Genomic DNA, 11,984 nt, shown 5'->3' on the forward strand with positions numbered 1-11,984 from the left:
AAGCAAGAGGCTCCCAGGACCCAACAGGGATGACAATAGCTGAAATACCCAACAAAGGGGAGGGAGAACTTGTAAAGACCATATCCAGAGGTTAGGCATGGCTCCTAGTTGGGGGATGGGACCACCCATTCATCTCCAAATTTTTAACCCATAATTGCTCCTGTTTAAAGGAAATACCGGGACAAAGTATGGAGCAGAGACTGAAGGAAAGGCCATCCAGAGACTGCCACCCCTGGGGATCCATCCCATATACAGACACCAAACCCAGACACTATTGTGGATGCCAAGAAGTACTTGCTGACAGGAGCCTGATATAGTTGTCTTCTGAGAGGCTCTGCCAGTGCCTGACAAATCATTAGGTATTACTTCAGAAGACTGTATTCCACAAAATTGGAAAATCTAAATGAAACAGATGATTTCTTTTAGACAGATACCAATTACCAAAGTAAAATCAAGATCAGGTAAACTATCTGAATAGTCCTATAATCCTTAGGAAACAGCAACAGCCATTAAAGTCCCCAAACCAAAAAAGCTCTGGACCAGATGCTTTTAGTGCAGAATTTTACCAGAGTTTCAAAGAGCTAATGCCAATACTTCTCAAACTATTCCACAAAATAGAAACAGAAGGAACACTGTCAAACTCATTCTATGAGGCCACAGGCACCCTGATAACACAACCACACAAAGGCTCACAAAAGAAGGGAATTTCAGACCAATTTTCCTTATGAAGACTGATGCAAAAATACTGAATAAAATGCTCACAAACTGAATCTAAGAACACATCAAAGACATCATCCAACATAATCAAGTAGGTTTCATCCCAGGGATACTGGAATGGATCAATATGCAAAAAAAAAAAAAAATCTGTCAATGTAATCCATCATATAAACAAGCCGAAAGGGAAAAACAAACAAACAAACAAACAAAAAAAAAACCACATGATCATCTCACTAGATAGTCAAAAAGTGTTTGACAAAACCTAACACCCCTTTTATATTAACAGTCTTAAAGAGAGCAGGAATACAAGGCACATACCTAAACACAATGAAGGCAATATACAGCAAGTCAATAGGCAACACCAAAGTAAATGCAGAGATACTTAAAGCAATTCCATTTAATTCAGGGACAAGACAAGACTGCAAACTCTCTCCCCAGCTATTCAATATAGTTCCTGCAGTGCTAGTTAGAGCAACAAGATAGCAAAAGGAGATCAAGGGGATACAAATTGGAAAGGAAGAAGTCAAAGTATCGATATTCACAGGAAATATGATAGTATACATAAGTGACCCCAAAACTTCTACCAGAGAACTGACAACTGATGAAAATGTTCAGCAAAGTGTTTGGATACAAAATTAACTCAATAAAATTGGTAGCCCTCCTCTGCCTGTTTTATCGATAAACAGACTGAGAAAGAAGTTAGTCAAACCTTCACAATAACCACAAATAATATAAAGTATCTTGGTGTAACTCTAATCAAGCAAGTCAAAGACCTGTATGAACTTCAAGTCTCTAAAGAAGAAATTTGAGAAAGATATCAGAAGATGGAAAGATCTTCAATGTTCATCGATAGGCAAGAGTAACAGTGAAAATGGCCATCTTAAAGAAGCAATCTACAGATTCAATGCAATCCCCATCAAAACTCCACCATAATTCTTTACTGATCTTGAAAGATCAACTGTCAACTTCATATGGAAAAACAAAAAACCCAAGATAGCTAAAACAATCCTGATCAATAAAAAAACTTCTGGAGGAATCACTATCCCTGATTCAAGCTATACTAAAGAATAATAGTTAACAAACATTGCACGGTATTGGTATAGAAACAGACAGGTGGATCAATGGCATCCATCCCAAGACCTAGAAATAAACTCACATACCTACAGACATTTGATTTGACAAAGAAGCCAAAACCATACAATGTAAATAATACAATACACATATTAAACTGACTGTAATGCAGTTCAGACCACCCATACTTTGCGTTTGACTTACAATTCTAATCCTGACTGCTCTGTTTCCAGAGGCTGGATCCGTTCCAAGACATGGGAGTACTGTACATTGGCCTTAACCCAAGCAGCCAAAGGAGCAGCTGCATTGCTGGCACGCTTAGCATTCTGAAAAAAATCATTACAAGATACTCAGTACCTGACTGAACATCAGACACACAAAAAGTTAATGTCAACATTTTATCTACACATTTACTTTACTTAGGCTTTTAATTGATAGCTTAAACTACAGTAAATTGGTTCATAAGTATTTATGAACTCTACATGCAGTTTCAAGTCAGTCTCCTTTAAGCACATCTGATCTTTCAGAATTCACATGAGCCAACATGACTGTTCTGTCTTATTTATAAAGAGTGTGCACACCATTTTCTTTCTATATGTAATAAGCTTATATTAAATAAGAGCAAGTTTAAAAGCATTGTTACTAATGTCCAAGAAGATTTAACATTTAAATAAAGAATTTAAAGAGTATCGGAATCATTGAAGTTAAGTTTTACTGAGATTTGGCACAAGTATGGGGAAACAGATGCCTACTACTACAGAAGTACCCAGTAGAGGAAAAAGCAATGCTGGGAATGGTGTGGGGCAAAGTGAGAGAAAAGAAAAGGATATACAGATGGTGCAGTCTAGATTCAAACCCACGTAGGCAGTAAAGCTCAGGCTTTGTCTTTAATTTACGCTTTTGGATGACCTAGTCGAATGCTTGGGAAGGACAAAGCATCCCACAGTAAAAAGCAGCTTAAAACTGAAACTACCTTTGGATCAAAAGAGGCTTTGTTTTTGAAGAGAAGTTCCTCCACACTCTCTCGTATCTCTTTGGGGATGTTCCGTGCATCAAAAGTTGCAATGTCTTCTCTCACACCCCTTTTTGCAAGGAAGCTAAGAAGAAGGCACAATAACTCAAATATGGACAACTCAAAATTGCTCTTTCTAAACAAACATGACATGAATAGCACTTAAAGCTAATCAGTTAACAATACGAGGCTGTGAAGATTTATTATAAAGCTAATAACCATCATGTTTTAATGAACAAGAATCACACGTTTTGAGTGCATGAGACAGTCTACCTGCCACCCCATGAATAACCTGGAACAGGACGTGGAGTGTGAGAATCACACTGAGGTTCAGTCCACTCTCCCAACATGTCAAGTATTGCACACTCCCAGTCTAGACATACTCCTGTAGTCTTCAGGGAACTTCCTAGCATATAACCTCAGCCTAACCTCTATTTCTAGAGGTAAAAAGGACTCAGTATCACCAACATGGACATCAGCAACACAAACCCCAGCACCAACGTGCCATCAAAGACTTGAAGCTAAGTGGCCCCATACCTACTCAATCCTCAGACCTTTTCAGCTTATATCTTGTACTATCTAACTCACTCACTCCTCCCTTATTCTTTCTCTTACTTCTCCTTTTTTACCACCCTCTATTTTCCTCTCCTTCTCTTCAAACCATCCCCAAAGTACCAAACTCACAGAATGTTTTCTTCATCAGTAACCTGTAGTGACATCAGAACACTTTCTACTATGTAAAGATTCAATTACTAAATAATGGCCATTTTTAAAGATTCTCAGGCATTCCTCTATTCCTTAGTCAGAACTTTGAATAATCACTTGCAGAGAAAAGATATTTACATTTCGATATGATTACACATACCTTGAAATTTCAGTATAGTGTCTGTAATATGTACTTAGATAAAAGTTAGTCTGAGAAATAATAAAGGAAATATTAAGAATGACCCATGAAAAAACTGGTAGGGAGCCATGATGCCAGTCACAGGAAGTAGATCAACCTGTAGAAAGGTACCAGAGTACAGCTACAAGGCGCAATTTCAGAAGATAGGCAGGCAAAGTGAATGCAACAGAAGCAGTCATTCTGTCTAGCAAGGGGATAAGGGGACATGTACTGTTCAGGAGGCTGAGTCCTGTTCCAGGAAGGTTGAAGGCAGAGACAGTTAACTTGGTAAAGACATAAGTGGTGTCCTAGAGACAATCTTCAAATAGAAAAGAGACCATACACAGTGATGGAGATAATTCAGAGGGATAGGCACTTGCATTTGCTCTGTGGATGAAGAAAATGTGAGACGTGCCCTCACAGTGGAATGCCTCCACAGTGGGCTGCTCTTGCTGTGGGATGTCCTCACTGCTCTTATTGTGGGATGCTCCCACACTGGGCTGCTCTCTCTGTTGGATATTCTCACACTAGGCTGCTATAACAGTTGGGCATGCTCATAGAGGGCTACCCTTATGTCGGCACGTCCTCATAGTGAGATGACCTCAGGATGGGATGCTATCATAGTAGAAATACCTATTTCTTAAGGAAATATAAAGGGAAATATGCCTCAGTGGTTTAGCCAATGTGAGGTAATACTTATTATCATCTCATCGGGGTCAGGAATCACCTAGGAGATAGGCCTTTGCTTTGTCAGGGATTCTCTAGATTAGGATACCCTGTAGCAGTCCTATGAGGGATTACACAGATTAGGCAATCCAAGTGGGAAGAAGCCCCAAGGACCGAGACCCTAGACTGTAGAGAAAGAGAAGCAAGCTGACCTCTAGCAGTTATCTCCCTTGATTCCTGACACTGGATCTAATGTGACCCCAGCTGCATCAAGCTTCTGCAGCCTTGAACCATGCTGTGAGTGGTATCCAAGCCCTTTCTCCCTTAAATGGTTTTTGTCAGAGTATTTTATTACAGCAACCGGAGAATAACTAAGAGAGCAACCTAAGAAAGTAGTGCTGAGCATGGGATGGACATGTGAACCATGCTCTTCAAAAATATTTATTAGTAAATATTGGGAATACATGAACAAAGCAAGACTTGGAAAATGACTTGACCAAATAACACTGTTAGAATAACATGTCAATTTGGATTTTAGATAAGGCCAAGCAATTTTTACAGTGATGCTAAGCCAGAGAGACCTGAGCTAGTCACTGCTAGCAGTGATTTCATACAAGTTACTTAACATGCTCAGACTTAATTTCTTACAAGACATGAGATGAGAACCTTCAGTTCACACACTCACTGAATTTGTAAGAATGGGAAAACTCCACACAGATATTGGCAATAAGAATGGAAGAGTGGCTGAGAACATCCCACTGACATGGTGCAGAGCCTCAGGAAAGCTCTGCAGGAGAAAGTTAAGTAAGTTTGTTGAAATGGGCTAGCAAAGCCTCAGAATGCTGGTAGGAGCTTAGAAGACAGAAAGGAATACCAATAAGAAAGATGGCTAATGAGACTTCAAACAGTAAGAAAGTCCCAAAACTTTTATACATCTTCCCCCGTATCCTACAGTTCTGTGTGAGAGTAAATTTAGTGGTCACAGTTTGGTCAAATAATGAACACAATTTCAAGGTACCCCGGAATTCAGGTTACCACTGACTGCTTTGTTTTGGGTTTAAGAAAAAAAATTGCAGGCAAAAGCAAAGCAAAAAGATTTAAAAATCCCGCAGTTTCTTCTAAAAAGAATAAGGCTCAAGCTGATAAATGATAGATAGATAGATAGATAGATAGATAGATAGATAGATAGATAGATTGATTGACAGATAGATAATCCATTAAAATAAAGCTAAAGGGACTAGGGTATTAGAAAGCAACAAACAAAACAGTACCATGCTCTAGAACAATGTATATAAAGTTTGGTAGGATCTCAAGCATCAGCAGGATCAAGGCTTGAACTCATGTGAAGGACTCTGCTATGGGCAGATAGTTCTGTGGTACCTCTCTCTCTCACACACAGCTCCCTGTGGCAACTGTTTCCTGGAGATAAGTCAGTGAGGCAGCAGTAGACATCATCTAAGCCCCCATACCCTGCTAATGCTTAAACTAGTGGGCCTGGCATTGTTCATGTGACTGCAGAGTTTGAAGGCATCCAAGATGCAATAATTATGGGGAACTCAAAAGAAAAATGCTGGAGGCCGTGGAGTGTACCCAGGCCCTGAGAGAGTAACAAGTGCAGCTGAAGATAAAGCAGAGAACTGAGGAAACAGAGGCAGCAGAAAGACAGAAACATACAGACAAGAAGTCATTCCCAGAGCAGGTTGAACATACATAGCACTGCCCAAACCCTTTGTAACTTACACCACAAAATTATATGTTCCAGTTAGTGGGCATGGAGCTGGCAGATTAAATGTTTACCATACTGGCTGGCAAATTCGCTATGGTCTCAACTCCTTTCTTGTAGAATGTTTACACCATGTCATTACTTGATCAAAGTAATTCTAATTCTAATTCTACAGGGCTAATAGCTAAAAGATTGCCTGAGTCTAGGTTGACAAAGAAGAAACTTTGGACCTCTGAGCAATGCTAGAACCACTAAGACTGGGACCTTATGAGATGGACAGACTGCATTTTGTGATGGAATGCCTTATAGGGATGCTATAGTTTAAAAAGATGTTTTTGGGTGCCAAGCTAACAAAAAGTGTTAAGAATTAAGACAGTTAATCTTGATAACCAACTTGAGAGGATGGAGAAGTAACTGGGGAAGAATTAGTAAAGCATAACCCTGACACTTCTAGAGAGGGTTGATGTATAGCACAACCCCATAGCCTGGAGCTCCAGATAGAATAAAAGGAGACATCATTTACAGAGGATGTTTGTTTCCTGGTCCTGGTGATGTGAGTTGATCCACCCATCCCTGCCATGGTAAACACCTCTGAAACTGTGACCCAAAACTATATGCACGCAGGCAGGCAAAGGTCATTGGTGAAAAAAACAAAAACAAAAACATTCCGTATAAATTAAAAAACTTACCTTTTCATGCTTACCCATGATGTATCAAAGATACCCATTAACCTCAAAACTCCTTCAAGAATGTCTCGGATTACATCTGGTGGCATGCGGAGTGAGCGGATTTCTGAAAGAGATTCTGGCCTAATGTTTCCAACTGCTAGCTTAGCTTCATTGACTAGAGGCTAAGAGACAAAAACATTAGGAACTGTCAATGTGTATGCCATCATGACTGATATACTTTTTCCCAAGGGATCTTTATACTATAGAAAAAGCCTGGCTACTTAGTCAAATGTGCAGAAAACAGACTTAACAGTCTGCCCTAACTCCTGCCTGGCAAGCTTTCTTGCTTGCTTCTATTTCCATGACAGATAACTTTGCACAGACCAAACTGGCAAGAGTCCTATACAATAAACTGAGCTACAACAGCACTTAAACTCAAATACAATGGTAGGCGAATGTGTGAAAGGATCATATTCATACTTTGTTAGAACACATAATTTTAACTTACTTGTACTTCTTTTAATTCATCATCAATTTTACTTTTTCTCTCTTCAATTTTAATAACTTCTTCTGCTATTCGCTGTTTGAGTCTTTCAAGTTCTGTCTTTTGCTCACTAGCATCCTACAGAAATAGGATTATGACATTAGAATGACATATATTACACTCAGTGTTTAAAAGGATTGCAACAAAAACATTAGCCTTTGCTAAAACAGTGTTTCCTGATTTTTTTTTTATATTAATTTTGGGTCAATAGCATAACAAAGGCAATTTTCTCAATTGAGGGTCCTCTTCCCCACATAATTCTTGCTTGTGTCAAGTTGACGAGAAATGAACAAAACAATCATGACAGACAAAAATTGTATTTGAGAAATAGATAAAACAGAATTATGGCACAGACATCTAGTATGAATTATATGTTCTGTTCAAAAGTCAGCTCTTCGAAAAAACAAAACAAAACAAAACAAAAGTCAGCACTATTTTACCACCATCAACAGAACAGAAACATGAAATAGGAAAATCTTAAGTTTATTTTTAAGCCTGCCTCATTCTGCAAATGAAAAATTGGGCTGAAAAGATATATTTTATGCATAACCAGAAATTGCAGCTCACAGGAGAGATTCAGTTGCAGAACACAAAGGGATGGGCAGCTTCACAGCCCTCTAGTGCTGGTGGTAAAATGATGCAATGGACCAAAGCACAGGGCACACACAGACATGACACCCAGGCAAAGAAACAGAACACAAATGTCACTTGCATATAGAGCCATACAGATTTAACATAAGAAACTGAAGAGGAAATTTCTGGTTTTATTCGAGACTCATTTGTGTCATGTGATGTTTTTCTGGAAGCTGTCTTATGAGAGGACGTTTTGCTGAGCCAGACACTTGAGAGGATGTTTTGCTGGAGTGGACACTTGAGAGGACATGTGATGTATATAAAGAGTATAAATATAACCCAGTAGACAGTGGACAGTGCTCTGGCATTTGTTTGCCTTGCTGGTCTTGGCTGGGCTTCTGTAACACTGGTCTTCACTGACGACGCTCTTGCATTGGTTCACCTTGCTTTCTCCACTGATCTTCTCTTGTCATGACTTCATAGAGAGAAACACACCAAAGCACTCATGATATTCCAGGGGCTTCTTGCTGCTTCCATGAACTTGTGGCAATAGGTAGATCCTCATGATTTCTTCTGGACCAAGCACTGCTGATGTTTCATGTTTGGTGTTTGCTAGTGGACTGGACTACTGACAACAAAGATTGGAATCACCTGAAAGAATTATTTCTAAACAGGTCCACATCCCCTTTGTCCTATTAACCATCTTCCTTCCTTACCTTTGGTTGGTGGGCTATAAGGGAAGTTGAAGCATTTAAGAGCCTTTATTAAAGTGGGTTTTGAAAAATATAAGCCTACAGGAACAGCTAATACAGTGCACATGAGACATCTGAGGGCTTGACCCTATCAGTATGAACTATGAAAAATGACATGCATGTCCTCTACAGGTCAATGTGAGACAGTATGGATAAACCAGCTCTTTTTTTTTTTTTTAAGTCTTCCCAATTTATTTTAATGAGCAAAATAAAAATATTTTTCTTCTAAAGAATGAAGGAAGTGTTGACATGTATTTCAGAAATCTGAGTGCTAACTAGCCAACACATTATTAGCCACACACACTTACAATGTAGATCTACAAAATATCAAAAACATAACATTTCAAACTGTCAACATTTAAATGCAGAAATGTGATTTTAATCTAAATTTAGTCATAAGCTAGAGTTAGTGTTTATTACACAGCATACCAATACCAGGAACTCTTAACCAAGGAGCCATACTTCATACTTTAAACCAGCTCTTTTAATCTAAGTTAAGAATATTATTTTTCACACTGATAAGTGCTACAGAAGTCCTTATTTATCTACCGGTCCCTGGCCCTCCCAAATATCACCTGCATGGATACTGTGATCTCCTGAAGGGCAGAGTCCGCTTCATCCTGCTTTATTCGAAGCAGGATACTCTGCTCACCAGCCTTTCTGTTCAGCTCATCTACGAGAGCTTTGGCTTCATTTAGTTTAGACACGCCAGCCTAAATAGACACAACATTGATTGGAGATATAAAAGAAGAAATTCTATATACATTCAAGAAGGCCTTATATGAAACAATCATGCAAATGGAGAAGGGGACCATTCTTTTTCTTATTTGTTAACTAGAATGTTTTATCATATCTATCAAGATATAGTAAAATACTTTTAATTTTTTTTTCTTTTTTTTTTTTTTTTTTTTGGTTTTTCGAGACAGGGTTTCTCTGTATAGCCTTGGCTGTCCTGGAACTCACTCTGTAGACCAGGCTGGCCTCGAACTCAGAAATTCACCTGCCTCTGCCTCCCAAGTGCTGGGATTAAAGGCATGCACCACCACACCCAGCATAGCAAAATACTTAGTAAGAGATTTAAGGAAATATATACTTTAAAGCAGTAATTCTCAATCACTCTGTAGTGACATAACAATGAGATATCGTGAATATCAAATATTAGCACTACAATTCATAACAGTAGAAAAATTACAATTGTAAAGTAGCAACAAAATAATTTCATGGTTGGGGGTCACTGCAACATGAGGAATTGTATTAAAGGGTTGCAGCATTACGAAGTGTGAGAACCACTGACTTGGAGCATGACAGTGAATGCTGAACAGAGCAACATAATACTCAATAATTAATTAGTGGGCTGACTCTCTTTATGCATTGTATGTGACAGAAAGAAAAGGAAGTTTTAGTGAACCTTTCAGTCTTGTAACCAGAGTGAGTCTTTCTTACTGTAGGCTTGGTTTGTCTTTGTGTACCTCACACACAGTGCTAGTGGACATCATCAAAATTACCCCTGCATTTGACATGATATGGCCATTATAGCTCCCTATCCTACTCCCCACCATAAATCTAAGGAATGGCCATGGAAGCAAATTCTTATTCTTCTATTAAGTAAGTGCAGTTTCTGTCCTCTAACAAATTTAGAGAGAGGGTCAAAGAGAAAGGACAACATAAACAATATTTACAGAGCTCCTAAATAGAACATAGATACCACACAGAATTTCATCTAATATACTTAGATTTAACTGACTCAATGCAGGAACAATTCTGCAAGTTAAAACAATTTACCCAAAGCACCAGTAAGAACTAAGTCAGGAAAGCAATCCTCCCCAAATCATATGTAGTTACTGGCTTCATACCCTCTTAGTTCCCCAGCTAACTAGATGGTAAGATACTTTTGTAGAAATCACTGCACACCTCACACTTTGGTTACAGGATAGTGAGACATCAGTCTTGAACTGACTCTGTTGTGCTGACTGGCTTTCATATAGCAGGAAGGTGCTATGTATGAGGTCAAAAAATATCAGTGGTTTTATTCAGCACTGAACCTTAGATATAACACTTCTGAACTGTCAGGTAAAATGTGCTCACTGGAGCAATAGTGCAAGACTGGATTTAAGGACTACTCCACAGGTCAAATTCATGCCAGGCACTGTTACTATAGTCAGATCCATGACTATGGATGTCATCGGGCCAAGAGGAGGGCCTACTGATGCTGTTTTCCTACCAAATGGTCAAGCTGCCAATTCCCCTCTAAATACATGCTTGTCTCAGTGTCAGTCTTTCTTGACCAGAGAAGCTTCTTATTGCAGAAAGTGGTGCTTAAGTCTACAGTGCTGAGTAAGAGACTGTCACTGTTCAGCATTGAGGGACATCCATGCCAAGCCCTCTAAGATGCAGGAAACATCAAGGAAGAGGGAGAGGGAAGAAAGTGTGCTAATCAGAGGCTGGGAAGAAGCACTGTCATCACTCTCCTCTAGACTTGTCATGGCTACTTTACATATGAAAGAGAGAAGCTCTGGTTGCCTCATCAAGACTCAAACAAGATGAACCCAGTTCTAAATTCCAGACTGGGTATGAAAAGGTTAGTAAGGGGCTCTACTCCTCATTGAAAAGCTATTGGTAACTGATAGCTTCTGGTAGTCACTGTCTTTGAGGGCATAGTTATTGGTAGTCTCTCTCCCCCAAAGTCCCAGGGGATGACCCCATCCATAGTCACATACACAAAGACAACACCAAATAGACTCGATGGGTTAAATAAGAAAAGAAGTTTTAAAGGAAGATTTAGACAATTAGGTCTTAAATGAAGTTGGATACTACTATCTTACCCTACCAGAAAATAGTGATGGGGATTGAACCCCCTCACCTTTTATATGGTAGGCTCTACTCCAGAGGCTGTCATTTTAAAACCACATTTAAGTCTCTATATTTAGAATAATACACAAAGGAAATTGTTAAGAATGTGAAGTGACATGGGTAAGAACATTATTTTATAAATATAATTTTAACCAAAAACAACAGTTTATTTTGAAAACGTAATTTCAGCTTTATACTGTCAAATACTAACCTCTGTAATGATATTTACAAAAGCATTGTTTACTTTTTCCTGGCTCTTTCTTTTTTTCTGGTCTTCTGAGACAAAGGTTTACTAATTAGCCCGGGCTAGGTCAAATTCCCAATCCTCCTGCCTCAGCCTCCCAAATATTTTGTAACAAGCATGGATAATGCCCAACTAAATAAAAAGCCCCTGAGGGAAAGTACTACACCTGTTTAAAACATTAAATGTTATCCCTTAAAAGTGAAATAACTGATTTTTTCTCTCAGGTGAGTTTCTGAGACCTGAGCAGCCAGCCGGGAGCCACAGGCCCCACGACTCCCAGG

General features: G+C 39.0%; 1 protein-coding gene across 4 annotated transcripts in view; it reads right to left on the minus strand.

Moving 5' to 3' along the window:
- Dync2h1 (dynein cytoplasmic 2 heavy chain 1) overlaps nt 1–11,984 on the minus strand; it is a 258,114-nt gene that overhangs the window by 143,787 nt on the left and 102,343 nt on the right. For all 4 annotated transcript variants that reach the window (XM_031344730.1, XM_031344731.1, XM_031344732.1 and 1 more), the window contains 5 exons: nt 9,185–9,322; nt 7,249–7,362; nt 6,762–6,922; nt 2,762–2,885; nt 1,993–2,114 (listed from right to left, as the gene is read on the minus strand). In XM_031344730.1, the coding sequence (XP_031200590.1) occupies nt 1,993–2,114; nt 2,762–2,885; nt 6,762–6,922; nt 7,249–7,362; nt 9,185–9,322 (659 nt within the window). The remainder of the gene's footprint in view (nt 1–1,992; nt 2,115–2,761; nt 2,886–6,761; nt 6,923–7,248; nt 7,363–9,184; nt 9,323–11,984) is intronic.

This window comes from Mastomys coucha, unplaced genomic scaffold (genome assembly GCF_008632895.1).
Source record: "Mastomys coucha isolate ucsf_1 unplaced genomic scaffold, UCSF_Mcou_1 pScaffold23, whole genome shotgun sequence".
Lineage (NCBI taxonomy): Eukaryota > Metazoa > Chordata > Mammalia > Rodentia > Muridae > Mastomys > Mastomys coucha.